Raw genomic sequence first — 19,814 nt, 5'->3', positions numbered from 1 at the left:
CTAGCTTGGCAGGTTCTTACATCTGTGAAGTCCTTCAAAAATAGTTCTAATTTTCATAACGGTCCAATTTCATAATGCAGTTAAGTATCTATAGAGAAGCCAGGTTTTTCAGCATAGTTTTCAGTAAATTAACTCATAATCCAATACTTCCTTATAAAATGGGCAAGTGAAGTAAGTAAGCCCAGCATTTGGGAGGTAGACAAAGGAGAATCAGGACTTTAAGGCCAGACTTGGCCACCTAGTGAGGTTGAGTTAGGTGTTTTTGCTCATTCGCATGCTAAGCTGTGGTGGGATCAGATAGTATAGTGTATGTAGTATAACACTTTAATGCTGGGTTTGTCAGGATATAACCCAATTGTAAGGCATCTGTGTAAGTGACCACCTTGAGCTTTGGTGACAGGCCAGTGATTCTTTACCTTGCTTTCTGTCCTTGCCTTGCTCTAGTGGAGCACAGACAGCCCAGGCAATATAACCTTCTGCTGTTTGCATAGCACTTTGTGTACAACAGACTGAAAAATAAAGGATTTTATTGCAGGGCCAACAACAGGGCATGATGGCAAGTCTGCCACTGCTGAAGCAGACAAGGCATACTAACCAGCCTACATGGTTTCAAGCACTGCATTATGTCAAGGTTTTCATGGGATGGAGGGCAGGAAAGAAAAAGTGATTGCATATTAGTGTAAACTGCTGCCAAGTAGGTTAATCCTTTGAGAAGTAAAAACAACAGTAGCAAAATCATGAAATTAATATCTGAACCAAAGTCATTGATGTCCGTGTTCATGAATGAGTTTCAGTCCATATAAATCATAGAAAAGTGCTTAGCTGCCACCTGGGCATGTTGTCATCAGAGGCTGACAATGTGGCTAGGATTCCATTTGTTTGTTCCTTTCATTTTGTCAGTCCCCTGAAGACCCAGAGTTTGGCACTGTACCTGAGGCTGCCTTCCACCCCAGGAAAGAAAGCTCAGGAGGCTGTGGAGGAGCAGCGCTGTAGAAGAAGGGTGTGGCAGCTGTCACACACTCGAACTGGCTTGGGATAGGAAGGTAGGGCCAGCTCATTGCTGGAGCAGGTGTTGCAGAAGATGTGGCCACAGTTGCGGCAGTGGTGCTAGAGGACAGAGAAAGCAGTCAGATATCTGGGCAAGGATGGCCCACATAGCCATAGATACCTTCATGTCCCTCCTGGCTTGTTCTCTAATGGCTGCAACCCAGGGTGGTGACCTGTTTTTAGCCATCGCTTGGCTGGAGGTAAGTAATTCTTTATAAACAGGGTTGTCAGGAACCTGGTATGTGATGGAAACCAAGCCAAGCCTGGATAGCTTCTGCTCTTGGCTCTTAGTCAAGGCTGGATTGCCTTGAACTGGGCTGCTTATGTGGGGTCAGCCAGGTTACCCATCTATAGCAGGCCATAGGAGGGCTTCCAGCTCTGAACTTGTGCTTTGGAGCAGGTGAGCATGTGCTGGTAGTTGGCAGGACTTTGTGATTCCTTCAGCTCCCAGCTCTTAGACCATCTTTTGTCCTACTGCTTCTTGGTAAGGGTGTTCATCAAGGACCTGCCACTTGTAGTGGGTGTGGGGGTGCTCAGGACCTCCTGTTCCAAGGACCTTAGTAGGCTATAGGTAGAGGTAGACTTACAAGGTCACTTAAGTTTTGGTCAAAGGTCCCTCATGTTCTATTTTTTTTTTTAAATTATTTATTTATTTGAGAGCAACAGACACAGAGAGGAGGGGAGAGAGAGAATGGGTGCGCCAGGGCTTCCAGCCTCTGCAAATGAACTCTAGACGCGTGCACCCCCTTGTGCATGTGGCTAACGTGGGATCTGGGAATCGAGCCTCGAACCGGGGTCCTTAGGCTTCACAGGGAAGTGCTTAACCGCTAAGCTATCTTTCCAGCCCTGTTCTATTTTTATCTGCCAATTCTGGGTCCTGCTGGAATATGAAGAATCTTCAGTGGTTTACTTACCTACAACAGCCAATTGCCCAAAAGAAACATTAAAGGATGCAGGGGCAAGAGGCGTATAAGTGGCCTGGGAGGCTGGGCTTGTCACCTGTGTAGATAGGCAGGAGTGGGGCTGCCTGGCTCAGTGTAGTGCACCTGGAATTTTTCTTTGTCACTAGACAAAGAGAAGCCTAGGGGACTGTGGTCACCCCACATACCTTTCTCCGGGAAATAGAGAACTCCTTTTCACACTGCTTACAATGTGTTGCTTCATCATCCTTAAGCCACGTATGCCCCTGAGGAGAGAATACCCTATGACTCCATTTTCTGTGACCCCGTAACCCAATTCTGTTCAGGCTGTATCACCCTGTCCTTATCGTTGTACCTGGTTTCCTTCTGAGGCACTTCTGCTTCACCAGATGTAGCCTCAGGACTAATGAAGGCCCTCCCCCCCTCACTGATCCATACAGTGCTTGTCCTCCTGACTGTTAGCAGGTTGCCCTTGGGGTCTCATGGCTTATTGTCTAGCAGTTCAGTAAGTCCCCTTTGGCTGAGATCACCAGAGTCAAGCACTGTTGAAGAGCGATCCCACTGACTTGCTGGAGTGGGAGGAGCTAAGTCTGTGTTTAGAACAAGAGATATAGACCTGTGACACTTGCAACTTGCAGGGAGATGGAAGCTTTTAGGCTCAGAAGCTCTTCCCACCACAACCCTCCAGTCCTTCAAATGACCTTGGGAAGCAGGTTCTTGGGTACAGAAAACAGGTTCTGAAAGATGATGGTTCATCAGGAGACGCTGATGAGAGTTATCCACTCTTAGGGACCGGGATGTGATCCAGAGGGGTCAAAGATGTGGCACTTCTGGCCCCTAGACATCTGATCTTCCCTCTGGAGCTGTTTCCCTGTCATTGTTTTATGTAAGCACTGCAGGCTGGGGTGGGGGGGAGTATACAGACAGGCAGCTCATTCCAGGACTTTTCAGTCTACGGAGGAAGATCACTTTCAATGGCAGGAATAGGCAGAGAATCATGCACCTGCTAAACTAGACAGGGAAAGGTGGCAGGCATCTTCAGCTGCCACCTGGCTTCCATCACAGGCCATTCAAAGCAGGATGGCCCTCTGAAACAGCCTTTTTCTGCCCTGGCTTGCTGTGAGAACTCTGCAAAAGGCAGGCCTCCTCCACCTGGCACACCTGTCCAGAGCAGAGATCCTGCTGTCAACTTCACAAGGACACAAGTCAGAGGTGGCCAATGGTCAATGCTCCAACTTGGAAGAAACATCCTTAGGCCTCTGTTCCCTTTCTTCCTCTAGATTTCTATCTAGGCCTCAAATTACAGCAGACAGCAGAGGTACTGTAATTAGAAGTAGGTTCAGGCTCACACCTCCACTTGGCAGCATTGCCTGAACTTGGGAACATATGATAATGTGCATACAAGCTCACATGGATGAGTAACACTAAGTCAATACCTTCAGTGCCTTGTTTACTTCTTTTATGTCTTCCATCTTCAGTTTGGACCTGGAAGATTAAAAAAAGATTTTGTAGCAGGGAAAGATTATGACAACTACAGTGACTGATTTTGGGGTGTGAAGAGAACCAGGGCATTCTAAAGTTCTTTCTAGAGGTGATTACATCCAGCTTGGGCTATACAGTAGGACCTTACCTTGAAACCAAAAAAAAAAACCCACAATTTTTGGGCTGGAGAGAGAGCTCAGTAGCTAAGGTGCTTGCCTACTGAGATTAACAACCCAGGTTTGATTTCCAGTACCCATATAAAGCCAAATGCACAAAGTGGCATGATAATTCTCTTCTCTGCTTGCAAATAAGTATATTTAAAACATCTAAAATAAGGGGCTGAAGAGATGGCTCAACCATTAAAGGTGCTTGCTTACAAATCCTGCCAGCTTGGGCCCAGCATCCATGTCAAGTTTGAACTGACTAGTGACCCTGGTATGCCCATCCCTACTTTGGATTTCCTTTTTTTCTTTTTGGTTTTTCTAGGTAGTGTTGCTGTAGTCCAGGCTGACCTGGAATTCTGTAGCCTAAGGGTGCCCTTGAACTCATGCTGAGCCTTCTGCCTCTGCCTCCCAAATGCTGGGATTAAAGGCATGCACCACCGCACACTGCTCCTATTTTGGATTTTGAGATAAGAGCTCCCTGTATAGCCTAGGCTGGATATGAACACCCATGGTGGTCTTCCTGCCTCACTCACACAGGCAAAATTAAATAAAATGCTTTCCACCTTTTTTATTCCCCCCACCCCATTGGTCACTTTACCCTAACTCCCACATATGCTTAAGTTTAAGGCCATGCCTGGGACAGAATCTGGAAGCAGACTGTTTAGCCTGCAAGGGTTTCAAATGATTTTTATTATTTTTTTCCTCCAGGGGGGGTCTTCCTCTAGCCCAGGCTGACCTGGAACTTACTCTGTAGTCCCAGGCTGGCCTCAAACTCACAGTGATCCTCCTACCTCTGTCCCCCAAGTGCTGGGATTAAAGGGATGTGCCACTACACCTGGCTTCAACTGATTTTAAATGTAGTCACTTAAAGATTGTGAACAATCTCAAAGTCCAGGTTTCTGCACATAAAGCACAGTGCAGCAGGGGCTAGCTAGCACTGGTTGAGTTGCCACCGTGTTTTCATCCTGATCCTCAATTTCAGTCTTCTCCTTGCCTGCTTCTAGATGGGGCTGGCTAACAGGATTCCACTTGTGCTCATGTAAGAGATAGGATGTACATGGTCTAAATTTTTAGAACTCACACAAACATCTTTAGCCACTGAGCTATCTCCCCAGCTCAGAATCAAGTAAAAAATCACATTTGTACAGGTGTGGTGGTGCTTGCCTTTAATCCCAGCAGCAGGAGAGGTTAGAAAGCCCATGTAGGAATAAGGGTCCCAGGCTGGGACAGAGGAAAATGACCTGAGCAGGAGGGATGGACAGCCAAGAAGAGCTTTTACTTTTTTTTTTTTTGAGGTAGGGTCTCACTCTAGCTCAGGCTGACCTGGAATTCACTCTGTAGTCTCAGGGTGGCTTCGAACTCAAGGCGATCCTCCTCCCTCTGCTTCCTCAGGGATTAAAGGTGTGTGCCACCATGCCCGGCCAAGCTTCTACTTTTATGTTGAGGCAGGGTCTCACTCTAGCCCAAGCTGGCTCATTCTGTAGCCTAGGCTAGCTTTGAACACACAGCAATTCTCTTACCTCAATTATCCAAAATGTTAGGATTACAGGTGGAGCCACCATGCCTGCATTTGCAATTTGGGAGCAACCTTGTAAATTTTTATTTAAAGTTAAGATTAAACCATTATTAGATTAGTTGTAAAAACAGCAAGGACTCTAGGATACAGGTCAAACAAAGGGAAGGCATAGAAATCACAAGGCATTATGGCTTTTGCTACTGACTAGCAAGCAGCTCACCCCTCCCCTGTCTAGCTGCAGAAACAGGCCTTGCAAATGTGGTCAAGACAGCAGTCTGATCACATAAGATCTTTGGGAACTAAACTAGCTGATAGAGGGTCTGAGAATGGGTGTTTCTTCTCCAGTCACCTGACATGGCTCCCAGCAGCAAGAAGACCAAGGAAAATGGGAAGGTAGGACCTCCGAAAATCCTGTCAGTTTTCATGTGCCTAACCTTGACCTCAGCCCAGAGAGGCAATGTGGTTGAGCAGCCTGAGATAGGGTGCTGATGCTTAGATCAGGCATCAGCAGGGAGGCATTGCCAAGGTTAGAAAACCATGGATATCTATGAGGTCTGACTTTGCCTACATCTGTCCAGCTTGAAGACAGTAGGATGCAAACCCAAGCAGCCCTTTCCAACTAGCCTCAAAAGTTCCACATCTGCTTCTGGCAAGTGTATCTGGGATGCCTGAAGAGCTGGCTTGGGCTTATTAGTGTGGAGACAGCCACATGGCCTAATGCTCAGAAACTGTCAGGGAAGGATGGGCCAGTGCATGCAGGTATCAGGCTAAGCATGAGGCACATAGAGAAGGTGGTGCAAGAGGCAACTGAGCAGAAACCCTGAGCTTTCTAAAGACAGTAAATGAGTAATATTTTCATTTGCAAGAGCACAGCCATTACATTTTACTTATTTTCTTAATAACAGAATAACCAGCAAGGTGCATGCCTGAAGTAGGACTGTTCAAGGCCAGTCTGGGCTACTTAGTAAGATTAGCTCATAAAACATATAGCTCAGTGGTAGAACTCTTACTCGGCATATGCAAGGCCTTAGATCTGATCCCCAGCAATACACTCTCTAATTTCCCAGACTAAGAAACAAAACAAGGCAGTACATATCTATAGCTACCTCAGAGTGTTCCTAGTTTACTCTACTTTTGGTTCCTATCTTTGCACCTTTTCTGACTACAGGCTGTACTGACCATGAGAGTGCCCATTGCTTTATTCCAATACAGACTTCCCTCTGTTATCTCTGCTAGGTGCCAGACCTACCTGTATGGTAAATGCCAAGCAGAATGGCAGAGGTAGAAGGCAGAGACTGAGTCCTTATGGCTGTTGTTAAGCCAGTTTGAGTTGGATTTTTGTCACTTACAACCAAGGTAGGAAAAAAATCTACCTACCTGCTGTGTTTACAAGTGCAATCATCACAGAAACCCACAAATGCCACAGTGTGACTTACTCCTAAGTCCAACTTCTGCGCAGCCTGTGGAGACTGGGATAGCAGGGATGGGGGTAAGGGAACTGTCAAGGGGAACTGACTTTCTGTATTTCTGAGTACCAGCAGCTGGGAGATGACCTCTGGGGAATTCAGAAGGCAGGGAGATGGTGCTGGTTTGTGAGCTTGCATTGGTGGCTTTCTCAAGCCATCTCTGTTCCCTCTAGGCTGACCCAGACTCTAGCTACTAAACACAAGCCTCTGGTTCCTTTGGTAACTAGAAAAGGATTCCAAAGGATTATCCAACTGATTACTATGTAGCTGATTAGTAGACCCATGTGGTTACTTCCTTGAGCCTAACTTCCTGGAGGTCACTGAAGAGACTGCATGCTTTCCAGTGGCCTTATCTCCTAACAAAAGCAAGTAGGTTTGGGTGCTGAGGTGAGCAGACTGGGCTGGTATATTTCCTATGGATAGGAGGGTACCCAGTTCTACCCTGCATGTAGACCAGAGGGGAAGGGAGTTGTCTCTTACTGGCTGAGGTGCAGTCCCATTTCCTGAAGGGCTTGCTCTTGCTCCTCACAGACCTTCTTTAAATCTGCCTTCTCATCCTGGAGCTCCCGTAACTCCTAAAATGGACAAGCCAGACATTGGACACAATCTCCAGTACTTTTTTCTTTTTTTTCAAGGTAGGGTATCACTCTAACTTATGCTGACCTGGAATTCACTATGTAGTCTCAAGGTGGCCTTGAATTCACAGTGATCCTTCCTGCAATATTTTATCTATTTGTAGACAGAGACAGAATGGACATGCAAATGAATTCAACACATGTGCGATTTTGTGCATCTGGCTTTATGTAGGTACTGGGGAATTGAACCTAAGATGTTAGGCTTTTTAAGCAAGTACCTTTAACTGCTGAATCATCTCTCCTGCCTATAATCTCCACTGTTTCTTTCTTTTTTATTTATTTTTAAATATTTTATTTATTTATTTAAGAGAGAGAAGGAGAGGAAGAGACAGATAGAATGGGTGCATCAGGGCCTCCAGCTACTGCAAATGAACTCCAGACACATGCGCCACCTGTGCATCTGGCTTATATGGGTGCTGGGGAGTTGAACCTGGGTCCTTAGGCTTTGCAGGCAAGCATCTTAACTGCTAAGCCATCTCTCCAGCCCTCCAGCGTTTTTAAGGTTTTGTTAACAAGGGCAACAAACAGATCAGGTCAGAGTGTTTTGTAGGTTGAGAAGCAGTTTTGTTGTACTGTCATCCAACCCCTATTGGGGCTAACCTCCTTCAGCTTACTTATTAAGAATAAGCAGCTAGAGGGGAGCAACAGAGGAATGCACTTGTTTAGGCTACATTCAATTACCCCAAAGGATGAGGAAGGCTTTGCCTACTTTGAGCCTCCAAAGACATGTTATTTTGGTTTTTCGAGATATAGTCTCACTCTAGCCCAGGCTGACCCAGAATTCACTCTGTATTCTCACAGCAATCCTTCCTCTGCCTCCACCACCACACCTGGCTTCAAAGACACGTTTTAACAACAGTACTTGGTGTGGTGGTGCACGCCTTTAATACCAGCACTTGGGAGGCAAAGATAGCTGTGAGCTCAGGGCCATCCTGAGACTACCTAGTGAATTCCAGGTCAGGCCGGGCTAGAGTAAGATCCTACCTCAAAAAAACAAAACAAAACAAAACAAAATTGGCTGGAGAGATGTCTTAAGTAGTTAAGGCACTTGCTTGCAAAGCCAAAGGACCCAGGTTTGATTCCCCAGAACCCATATAAACCAGATGTACAAGGGGGTATATGTGTCTGAAGTTCCATTACAGCAGTTAGATGCCCTGGCATGCCTGTTCTCTCTACTGCCTCTCTCTCTCTCAAATAAAAATAAATCAAAAAAAGTCCCCCCACCTCCCCCCAAAAAAAACCAGGAGGAAGGTCAATCTGGGCTAGAGCAAAACCCTGTTTCAAAAAAATACAAATAAACCAGACGTGGTAGTGCATGCATTTAATCCCAGCACTTGGGAGGCAGAGGTAGGAGGATTGCCTGAGAGTTCAAGGCCACTCTGAGACTCCATAATGAATTCCAGGTCAGCCTGGGCTAGAGTGAGACCCTGCCTCGGAAAAATAGAAACAAAACAAAAAATTAATTAAAATAAAATAAAAATAAAAACAGATGGCTTTTTGTCTAGGCTGGGCATAGTGGCACACATCTTTAATCCCAGCACTTGGGAGGCTGAAAGAAATGGAGCCTGGGGTTGATTACATGGTCTGATTCAGTCTGCTTCCCAGGGATGACTTGAGGAAGGTCATTTGCACTGGTTTCATTTCCTGGGAGCCTAGTATGGGCTCTCTGTGCAGTAGTCAGTTTCAAGACATGATCAAATGAACAGGACTGCTCAACTGCAAGGAACTTTGCCCAGGCCTGGTTCCATGAGGAACAGGGAGAGGACCCTATAGGAGAGGCTCTTTCACAGGAGTTTCTGAAGCATGCTCAGTGTACCTTACCTTCTTCAGTCCTTCAACTTGTTGCAGTTCTGTTCGAAGAAGAGAGGACGTATCTTTCTCATGCTGTAATTCTCGCTGGAGAGCTTGTCTTTGTTCTTTTTCTAATTTCAACTCTTTCTCTAGACCTGAGCTGTTTTTCCACAATGAACTGGAGTTAGTTTCAGTGGGACATGTCCATGGAAAATCGACAACCCACCACATAGGAAATAGAGAACCATCTGAACTGCTACTTGGACACCAAAACCCTTCAGCTAGAAATGAAATCACACTTCCCTTTCCCTTTCCTGTGCTCTGTAAGAAAGAGGAGGAGCTGTTAGGCACATAGTGGGCATTTCTGCCAGTGGAGAGAGAACACTGAGGACGGTTATCACCAGAGTGGCAAGGAAGTTCAGTATCTACCTTGCTTTACAGCCCACCACCAGCAGACAGTGGAGGACACCAGTAAGCTGGAGAAAGGGTGACCAAGGTCGGAAGTGAACATAGCTGGACTTCTGTCTCCTCTCCCTAGCTATGGAGCCTGGGAAACAGCTGGACCCCCAAAACTGTTTCTCTCTCATTTGTGACCCAGCATTAGCTGACTCAACATATATGCTGCCATGTTAACATAGTTTGGTGTAAGTGAATTCAGGTAGTATGCTAGTTGTCCCTCACTGTCCTTAGAGACAAGAAGAGTGGCGGGAACCTGCCTCCCAGTCCTCCTTGACACTGCCTGCGCTCCTTACCATATAATAATGCCTGGGCTCCTTACCATATAATAATGGTGGGAACCTGCCTCCCAGTCCTCCTTGACACTGCCTGCGCTCCTTACCATTGCTCGTGCAGCTGGGACAACTGTAGCTGTAAGGCGCTGACCCTCCCACCAAGCTCCTGCTGCAGTTTGTGGCTCCGTTCCTCTGCACCTTGTCTGGCTTTTTCTGAGTGCTGTAACCTAGAGGCAACACCAAGCACATGCATTGATCCCGTCTTTATAAGTAAAGTATTGTCTAATTTTTCCAATCTTCCTTCCTTCCTTCCCCTCTCTTCCTTCCCTCATCTATTGTTTTTCTTTGTTTTTGAAGTAGGGTCTCACTCTAGCCCAGGCTGACCCTGAATTCACTCTGTAGTCTCAGGGTGGCCTTGCACTCACAATGATCCTCCTCTGCTTCCCAAGTGCTGGGATTAAAGGTGTGCGCCACTACGCCCAGCATTTTGTTTTTCTTCTTTGAGACAGTGTAACTCAGTCTTAAACTTGCTAAGACCAAAACAAAAACAAACAAACAGAAAAAACTTGCTAAGACCATAGTTGCAGTGTTGTTCGAGCTCCTGTCTCCCTGCCAGCACACTGAGATGGCCTCCCCAAATCATGACCCAGCTGCTGCCAGCATCACCAGTCATAAACGAGCTGAGCCCAGCAGGGGTGCTGCCTGAGCCTTGCAGATAGTAGGAGCTGATGACCTTCATGATGTCTGGTGACAAAGGACTCTGCCTTTCCTGCATCAGACAGCCTTTTCAAATGAATAAGGACCATCCATGGAGCAGCCAAAACAAATGTATGACCTGAGGTCCAAACACATCCCAGAGTTCCCAAGTAGCCACCCTTACAATGCATGCAGAGAAGTTCAACACTCTGCTACCACCCCAACATGGACACCCAGGGTAACATGTGCCTGGACAGTCTCAAGGATAAGTTGCCCTATATGACATCAGCACCATCCTGCTCTCCACCCAGAGCCTGCTGGGAGAATTCAACACTCTTTAAACACACATGCTGCAGAGGTCTGGACAACCCCACAGCTTAAGTACCTTTAAAAAACCTACTCAGGGCTGGAGAGATGGCTTAGCGGTTAAGGTACTTGCCTGTGAAACCTAAGGACCCATGTTCAACTCCCCAGATGCACAAGGTGGCGCCTGAGCACAAGGTGGTGCATGTGTCTGGAATTTGATTGCAGTGCCAATTCTGTCTCTCTCATTAAAAAAAGAAAGAAAGAAAGAAATCCATTCAAACCAGGTCTCCAGCCCTGACCCCGGCTGTTCAGCCTCTCTTTGTGACATCTTTTGTTTTTACTTTAGATGGCCTGTCCTCAGTATGGACTGTTTCCAGCAGAGGTGCTACTTATGTTATATATTTTTTTTTCGAGGTAGGGTTTTTCTTAAACCCAGGCTTGTAATTCATGATGTAGTCTCAGGGTGGCCCTGAACTCATTATTATCCTCCCACCTCTGCCTCCCAAGTGCTGGGATTAAAGGTGTGCACCACTATGCTTGGCTTTGGATTTGTTTTTAAATTAAGTAAAAAAGAAAAAAAACAAAACAAAACAAAAAACCCCAAACCTTAAGTCTATGTGAACTCTTGAAATGTATATTAAATAAATGCATTTTGATTGTTTTTTTTTTAAATAAAAGGTGGGGGGAGAGCTGTGCTTAGTCTGGAATTCCTGAAGTGTGCTTGCTTGTGCTGATGATGGTGTTGGTTTCTCTCTGTGCTCTGGCCTGTGAAAGCAGGCCAGCTTCTTTTGCCATTATGGACCTTCCCCTGAATCTGTAAATAACAATAAAAATATTCCTTCCTCCATAACTGTGCCTGATTTGGAAGTTCATCCCAGCGACATGAGCCTGATCATTATACTATGTAATGTAATGATGCACAAGGTGGCGCATGCTTATGGAGTCTGCAGTGATTAGAGGGCCCACTGTTTCTCCCCCCCCAAATAAATAAATAAATAAAAATAATTAAAAAAACAGCTGGGCATGGTGGTACATGCCTTTAATCCCAGCATTCTGGAGGCAGAGGTAGGAGGATCACCATGAATTCGAGACCACTCTGAGACTACATAGTGAATTCCAGATCAGCCTGGGCTACAGTAAGACCCTACCTTGAAAAACAAAAACAAAAAATTTGTGAGTTGGCCATGATGGCACATGCCTTTAATCCCAACATTTGGGAGGCAGAGGCAGGAGGATCCCTCTGAGTTTGAGGCTAGCCTGGGGATACAGAGGGTTCCAAGTCAGCCTGTGCTAGACTGAGACTCTGCCTCAGGAAAAACAAAACAAAACTCAACACTTCTAAATAGCCCAAGCCGGCTTCAAACTCCATTTTGATTTAGCCTTTTCACTTCTGAGATTACAGGTGTGTGCCACCACATCTAGTTTTTTTTTTTTTTCCCCAATACCTTTTTCCTGGGAAATCAAACCTGGCCCATTGGTCTTTGAAAGCAAGTGCCTTTAACCTCCAAGCTATCTCTCTAGTTTCTGCCTTTTTAAAAATTTTTGTGCAATACTGCTGATTAAATTTAAAGTCTCTGTACATGTGAGGTAAACGTCCTACCACTGAGCACTATCACCAGTCTTCTTTTTTTTTTTGAGGTAGGGTATCATTGTAGCCCAGGGTGACCTGGAATTCACCATATAGTGAATGAGTGTGTATGAGTGCTGGCATTAAAGTACTTGTGGGCAACTACCAAGACTTTTTTTTTTTGAGGTAGGGTCTTACTCTAGCCCAGGTTGACCTAGAATTCACTCTGTAGTCTCAGGGTGGCCTTGAACTCACAGTGATCCTCTGCCTTTCAAGTTCTGGGATTAAAGGCGTGCGTCACCACACTTGGCCTTGTTTTTATTTTTTTGAGGTAGAGTCTTGCTCTAGACCAGGCTGATATGGAATTCACTATGTAGTCTCAGAGTGGCCTTGAACTCATGGTGATTCTCCTATCTCTGCCTCCAGAGGGCTGGGATTAAAGGTGTGTACCACCACACCCAGCTTCATTTTTTTTGGCATATGGACAGCTAGTCGGTCTAACATTTATTTAGAAACATTGTTCTCAGACTAGAGAGATGGCACAGTGGTGAAAGGTGCTTGTTAGCAAAGCTTGGTGGCCCAGATTCAATTCCTCAGTACCCACGTAAAGCCAGATGCAATGTGGCCCACATCTTGCAGCAGTAAGAGACCGTGGTGTGCCCACACTCACTCTTTCTCTGTTCCCAAATATTAAAAGAAACAACAACAACAAAAACCAACCATTATTCTCCACTGAACTCCACTGGTACCTCTGTACAAACCAGGTAAGGATACAACTGGGAAGAAGGGAAGAGCTCAGGCCAGAACTACCTATTTTTTTTCTTTCCTTTTTTTTTTTCTTTTTGGCTTTTCAAGGTAGGGTCTTACTCTAGTCCAGGCTGACCTGGAATTCACTGTGTAGTCTCAGAGTGGCCTTGAACTCATGGCGATTCTCCTGCCTCTGCCTCCCGAGTGCTGGGATTAAAGGCGTGTGCCACCACGTCTGGCTTTTTCTTTCCTTTTAATATTTTTCTTTTTACTTATTTGAGAGTGATAGACAGAGAAAGGCAGACAGAGAGAGCGAGAGAGAATGGACACACTAGGGCCTCCTACCACTGCAAATGAACTCCAGATTGCATGTGCCACCTTGTGCATCTGGCTTACATGGGGACTGGGGAATCAAATGTTGAACTGGGGTTCTTAGGCTTCATAGGCAAATGCTCAAACGCTAAGCCATCCCTCTAGCCCCAGAACTACCTCGTTTGCATCCAGCTCCAGGAAGGACAGTCACCTCAACTGAGGTCTTGTGAAGAAGTCTCCAGGCCTAGAGCAGGACTATATGAGGGGAAGTGATTACCTTTCTTCCATTTGCTTCATGCTGGACATCACTTGGTTGGTTTTTCCTTCAAGAGATGCGATAGCTTCGTTCTTCTGCTGTAAGCTGCTCTCTGCACTCTGTGAAGCAAGGAAAGGGACTCAGAAGCTGACTCCCTCCTTCATACCTGCTCTGCTGACAAGTGGGTCTCATTGTTATCATGGCTAATATGTTCATGAGGATTTAATTAAGTGCTGCTCTTCCCTAGAGCTCTGGAAGACAAACTGGGTCAAGGACCCCAGCTCTGTCAAGAGTAGAGGGGTAGGGCTGGAGAGATGGCTTTGCAGTTAAGGCATTTGCCTGCAAAGCCAAAGGATCCCGGTTTGATTCTCCAGGAGCCACGTAAGCCAGATGCACAAGGGGGTGCATGCATCTGGAGTTCATTTGCAGTGTCTAGAGGCCCTGGCGTGCCCATTCTCTCCCTCTCTCTCTCTCCCTCTCTCTTGAATAAATAAATAAAACTTAAAAAAAAAAAAAAAACCTGGACTGAGAAAGCTGCATGTAGTGGGAGTGGACACAGCCCTGCCCATCACTGGCTCTCACCCTCAGTTGGTTTTTCTACCTGAGCCTCCCTCTCTTGATAGGAAAATAGCTGATAACACCTGTTTGAAAACCACTAAGCCATCTCTCCATCTCACAGTCCTGGTTTTTAACCAGGGCAGGGACCAAGTGACCAGAGGAGCATGAAATGGACACTCACAAAATAGAAGGCTCTGGAAGAAGGGAAGAGCTCAGGTTAGAGCTAGCTAGCTTGCAAAGAGAGATGCACAGGAAGAGACCACAGGAAGGGGCTCAAGAAGCCAGCTGCTCTAAAGTATACAGTATGTGAGACAAGACTAAAAGTGGAGTCGTACAAGTCTCCCCAGGCAGGCTGGCAGTGTAGCTTGGCAGTAGAACTCTTGCCTAGACTGCATGCAACTCCAGGTTTAACAACCCCCATTATATTCCTTACAGCAAAATATCAAACTGTTTTAGATGATCTGCCATTAATATGGCAGAGACATGGACCATCTGCCATTGACCTGACATAAGTATGGATACATGTGCAGATACAACCCTGACAGTCAAGAAGACAGTAATAAGGCAGGTATGAGAACTGTGTTCAATTAACTGAGGTTTCACATGGCAAGGAAATAAACAGATCAGTGGCAACTATGCTGTCAAAGGAGCCATGAGTCTGCTCTGAAAAATACGTGTGGCTGTGTAATTCCTATTACAATTGCCGGGATGGTCAAGCAATACAAGCAAGCAGTGCCCATCAAAGTTGCTCATCTCTGAGAAAGACATTTCCTGACTCAGACTGAGGACCTCAGCTGATGTGGACATTTCTTTAGAAGGCAGAAGCAGAGCTGTGGTCGTCATGGATCCTGCCCAGAGGGTGGAGGACTGCTAAGCACCAGGGGCTGGCTGTGTGGCCCCCCGCATCCTTGTTTTATTTGCAAGCAGAGAAAGAGAGAGGAAGAGAAGAAACAAACAGAAAGAATGGGCATGCCAGGGCCTCCAGCCACTACAAATGAACTCTAGGTGTATGCATCACTTTATGCATCTGGCTTTATGTGGGCATTAGGGAATCAAACCTGGGTCATTAGGCTTTGCAGTCAAGTGCCTTAACTGCTGAACCCTCTCTACAGCCCTGCACTTCCCTTTTCCATAGGCGTTTCTATTGAGTTTGCTTTGTTTCTGCTCTATCCTATATTGGCTGTGCCGGGCTCCTGTGAGGACAGCTGTTTTCCAGCTCATAGGTCATGTAGGCTGTTAGAGAGTAATGGTCATCAGCCAGGGGCTGTGACCTTTAGACAGGATGCAGGGACTAGATGGGACTTCCCAGCAGTTTCTGTGGGACTAATTGCAGTAGAGACAACTGTATAACTACTCAGATATTCTCCCTTTCATCTGGCCAGCAACCCAGGAAGGAACATTTTCAGGACTCACTTGAAGCCAAGCATGGCTATGGTGACTAGCTCTTTCCCAGAGAACTGACCAGAAGTGATGTGTGCAACTTCTGTCTCACTGCTAGATAAGAAGTCCTTGGCCGAGGACTTCTGCTTTTCTCTTCATTTCCAATGGCAAGAATGGTGGCAACTCAGGGGGCCTAGAAAGCTGGAGTGCATTAGCCTGGTCCCTGAGTGATTTTGGAGAGCAAGTCCCTCTCCCTCCCTCCCTCTATCTTTTTGAGGTAGGATCTTGCTCTAGCCCAGGCTGACCTGGAATTCACTATATAGTCTCAGGGTGGCCTTGAACTCACAGCAATCCTCCTACTTCTGCCTCCTCAGTGCTGGGACTAAAGGCGTGTGCCACTACACCTGGCTTACACTTTTTAAAACTGCTTGACTTGGTACTACTTTGTTACACAGAAATACACAGTTTCATATTTCAAAGACACTCTACTAAACTATTACAGCAATTTTCCTCTAACACATGCTAATTAAGTTTATGTGTATATTTGGAGGAAAACCTGAATATAACATAAAATCATTAGAATACGCAATTTGTCGAGGAGCTCTTTTATTCTTCTTCTCTTTGCTTTTTCTGCTTTTTAAGTCCAGGCTGACCTGGAATTCTGTAGCTTCAGGCTGGCCTTGAACTCACAGTGACCGTCCTATTTTGCCTCCCAAGCTCTGGGATTAAGTTGCGTGCTGCCACCATGCCCAGCTCCTCTTTTTTAAATCTTACTTTAATATTTTTAAAAAGAGTCCTTTTTTGTGGTAGGATCTCACTCTGGCCCAGGCTGACCTGGAATTCACTACGTAGTCTCAGGGTGGCCTCGAACTCATGGCAATCCTCCTACCTCTGCCTCCCGAGTGCTGGGATTAAAGGCATGCGCCACCATGCCTGGCTCTTTTTTAGTTTTTTGAGATAGGGTCTCACTCTAGCCCAGGCTGACCTGGATGGAATTCACTATGTAGTCTCAGGGTGGCCATGAACTCACAGCGATCCTCCTATCTCTGCCTCCTGAGTGCTGGGATTAAAAGCATGTGCCACCACGCCAGGTCTAAATGTTTCTTTCTTTTTCTGTTTCTCTCTAAATTGTACTCTTAATTCCTTTCTCCATCTCTTGGCCCACAATTAGTCTCTGAGGACAACAGAGAGTGAGGAGACAATGATGGGTGTGGTCTAAAAGACATGACAGGGGGCTAGAGAGAGATGGCTCAGGAGTTCCTAACAACCTTGGCTAGATTCCTCAGTACCCTGTAAAGCCAGATGCAGAGTGGCTCACGTGTCTGGAGTCCAGTTGCTGTGGCTAGAGACCCTGGTGTGCTCATTCTCTCTGTCTCTCTGCTTGCAAATAAATAATACCTAAAATTATTTAAAAAAATGAATAATGGAAAGATGGCTCAATGGTTAAAGGTGCTTGCTTGCAAAACCTGACAGTTTACATTTGATTCCCCAGCACCCACATAAAGCCAGATGCACAGTGGTACATGTGTCTGGAGTTCATTTGCAGTGGCAAAAGGCCCTGGCATGCCCATTCTCTCTCTCAAATATGTAAATTAAAAATATTAAACATGGCGCACACCTTTAATCTCAGCGCTTGGGAGACAGAGGTAGGAGGATCACCACAAGTTTGAGGCCACCTTGAGACTATGTAGTGAATTCCAGGTCAGTCTGGGCTAGTGTGAGACCCTACGTTGAATCCCTCCCACAAAACAAAACAACAAATGCAGTAACATAAGATGGCTGAAGGTCAGGTGTGTTGGCCTGCTCACTGTGTCAAGAGGAGGATGTAGGCCTGAGAGGCAACATGTGGAAACCAGACTGTGATGGATGTGAGGCCAGTTCCTACCTGAACTTTGTGGAACATCTGTAAATTGATTGCTTTGACTTCTTCCAGCTGCTGGCGGAGAGCGATGAGCGTGTCCTGCTTCTCATGGGTGTCCTTCTCCAGTAACTTCATGGCAATCTCCATTTCAGTTTTCATTCCAATTTGTAACTCCAATTCTTTTTCTAGTTCCTTAAAGGGTATTTAGAAGGAGAATAAATGCTGCTAAAGTACAGCACAGACACACAGATACTTTTCTTTTTTGGTGTTTTGAGGTAGGGTTTCACTCTAGCTCAAGCTGACCTGGAATTCACTATGTAGTCTCAGAGTGACCTTGAACTCATGGTGATCCTCCTACCTATGCCTCCTGAGTGCTGGGATTAAAGGTGTGCGCCACCATGCCTGGCTCACACACTTTTTTTTGGAGCCAGTGCCTCATGTATCACAGGTTAACCTCAACCTTCTGATCCTCCTGCTCCACATCAAGTGCAGGTGTGTAAATGTGCCCAATTTATGCAGGTTTAGGGATTGAACCCAGGATCTCATGCATAATAGGCAATCACTCTACCAGCTGAGCTTTAACTCCTACCCACAGAAATATATTTAACTGTGGCCATTGACGAAAAGAAACTGTAGGTCAGACAGGCTTTGGAGGTGGAGAAAGGTCTACCTAGAACCAAACTAGATGTCCTTTCTCTCTCTCTCTTTTTTTTTTTTTCTGAGGCAGGGTCTCAATCTAGCTAAGGCTGACCTGGAACTCACTCTGTAGCTCCAGGCTGGCTTTGAACTCACAGTGATCCTCTTAACCTCAGCCTCCGGAATGCTAAAGGTGGGTGCCACCATGCCCAGCTCCTCTCTTTTATTTTTGTCTTGCTATATAGCCCAGGCTGACTTCAAATGTGTAATTCTCCTATCTTGGCTCATGAGTAGTTGGAACAGCAGGTATGGACCACAACCAGCTTCTCATCATACAATGAAAGCTGGCTTAGCATTAAGTCAACAGAAAGCTGACCTGGCAATACAAACCTAAAACTCTAGTGGCCAGGTACCCCAAACCCAGAGATTAGATCATGAGTTGAACGAATGCCTGCTTTCTGCCTGGCGCTGGGAGGATCAGATGGAGCAGTGTTACAATTTCTGGAATGCTTTCCCAGTTTATGGCAAAACAGGTATAATCATTTTGAAATGGCTCTCTGTCCTGAGTGAATCAGGACACACTGCCTACATTTTAGGAAGTGAACATACAAGAACTGACACACAGCCAGGTGTGGTGGCGTGCCCCTTTAATCCGAGCACTTGGGAGACAGTGGGAGGAGGATTACCATGAGTTCGAGGCCACCCTGAGAGACTACATAGTGAATTCCAGGTCAGCCTGAGCTACAGGGAGACCCTACCTTGAGAGCCCAACCTTCACAAAAAAAAAAAAAAAAAAAAAAACTCATATACAGACTGAGGTTTTTTTTTAAATGTTTTTAGTTTTTTGGCCCTGGCATGCCCATTCTCTCTCTCAAATATGTAAATTAAAAATATTAAACATGGCGCACACCTTTAATCTCAGCGCTTGGGAGACAGAGGTAGGAGGATCACCATGAGTAGGGTGTCATTCTAGCTCAGGCTGACCTGGAATTCACTATGTAGTCTCAGGGTGGCCTTCAACTCTCAGCGATCCTCCTACCTCTGCCTCCCGAGTGCTGGGATTAAAGGTGTGCGCTACCACACCCAGCAAACATGTACTTTTTTGTTTGTTTCACTGGAGCCCAGGCTGACCTAGAACTCATAGCAATTCTCTTATCTCTGCCTCCTGAGTGCTAGGAAAAAGGCATGTGCACCACGCCTAGCTCATGAACTTAAAAAAAAATTTTTTTTTTGGCTGAGTGAGGTGGCACATGCCTTTCATCCCACTACTCAGGAGGTAGAGGTAGGACAATCGCTGAGAGTTCGAGGCCATCCTCAGACTACATAGTGAATTCCAGGTCAGCTTGAGCTACAGTGAGACCCTACCTTGAAAAACAAACAAAAACAAAACAAACAAACAAAAAAATATTATGTAGTCCCAGACTGGCCTGGAACTCACAGCAATTCTCCTACCTTATCTCCCAAGTGCTAGGATGAAAGGTATGTGCCACCACACCCAGTTAGTGCATGTGCTTTTTTAATTTTTTTTTTTTTTTGGTTTTTCGAGGTAGGGTCTCACTCTGGCTCAGGCTGACCTGGAATTTACTATGTAATCTCAGGGTGGCCTCGAACTCTTGGCGATCCTCCTACCTCTGCCTCCTGAGTGCTGGGATTAAAGGCGTGCGCCACCCCGGCAAAATATTTTATTCATTTCAGAGAGAGAGAGAAATAGAGAGGGGCAGATAGAGACCATACATGTACCAC

The 19,814-nt window shown here is 45.9% G+C and overlaps 1 protein-coding gene across 2 annotated transcripts in view; it reads right to left on the bottom strand.

Moving 5' to 3' along the window:
• Positions 1–510: 510 nt before the first annotated feature.
• Rufy1 (RUN and FYVE domain containing 1) overlaps positions 511–19,814 on the bottom strand; it is a 73,712-nt gene continuing 54,408 nt past the window's right edge. For both annotated transcript variants that reach the window (XM_004666619.2, XM_045152541.1), the window contains 8 exons: positions 17,460–17,627; positions 13,658–13,755; positions 9,860–9,979; positions 9,052–9,181; positions 7,076–7,170; positions 3,404–3,452; positions 2,156–2,233; positions 511–1,107 (listed from right to left, as the gene is read on the bottom strand). In XM_004666619.2, coding sequence (XP_004666676.1) covers positions 964–1,107; positions 2,156–2,233; positions 3,404–3,452; positions 7,076–7,170; positions 9,052–9,181; positions 9,860–9,979; positions 13,658–13,755; positions 17,460–17,627 — 882 coding nt within the window. In that variant the 3' untranslated portion in view covers positions 511–963. The remainder of the gene's footprint in view (positions 1,108–2,155; positions 2,234–3,403; positions 3,453–7,075; positions 7,171–9,051; positions 9,182–9,859; positions 9,980–13,657; positions 13,756–17,459; positions 17,628–19,814) is intronic.

The sequence above is a fragment of the Jaculus jaculus genome, chromosome 6 (genome assembly GCF_020740685.1).
Source record: "Jaculus jaculus isolate mJacJac1 chromosome 6, mJacJac1.mat.Y.cur, whole genome shotgun sequence".
NCBI lineage: Eukaryota > Metazoa > Chordata > Mammalia > Rodentia > Dipodidae > Jaculus > Jaculus jaculus.
Note: the sequence above shows the minus strand (reverse complement) of the source record. Positions and strands in the feature narration are given on the sequence as shown.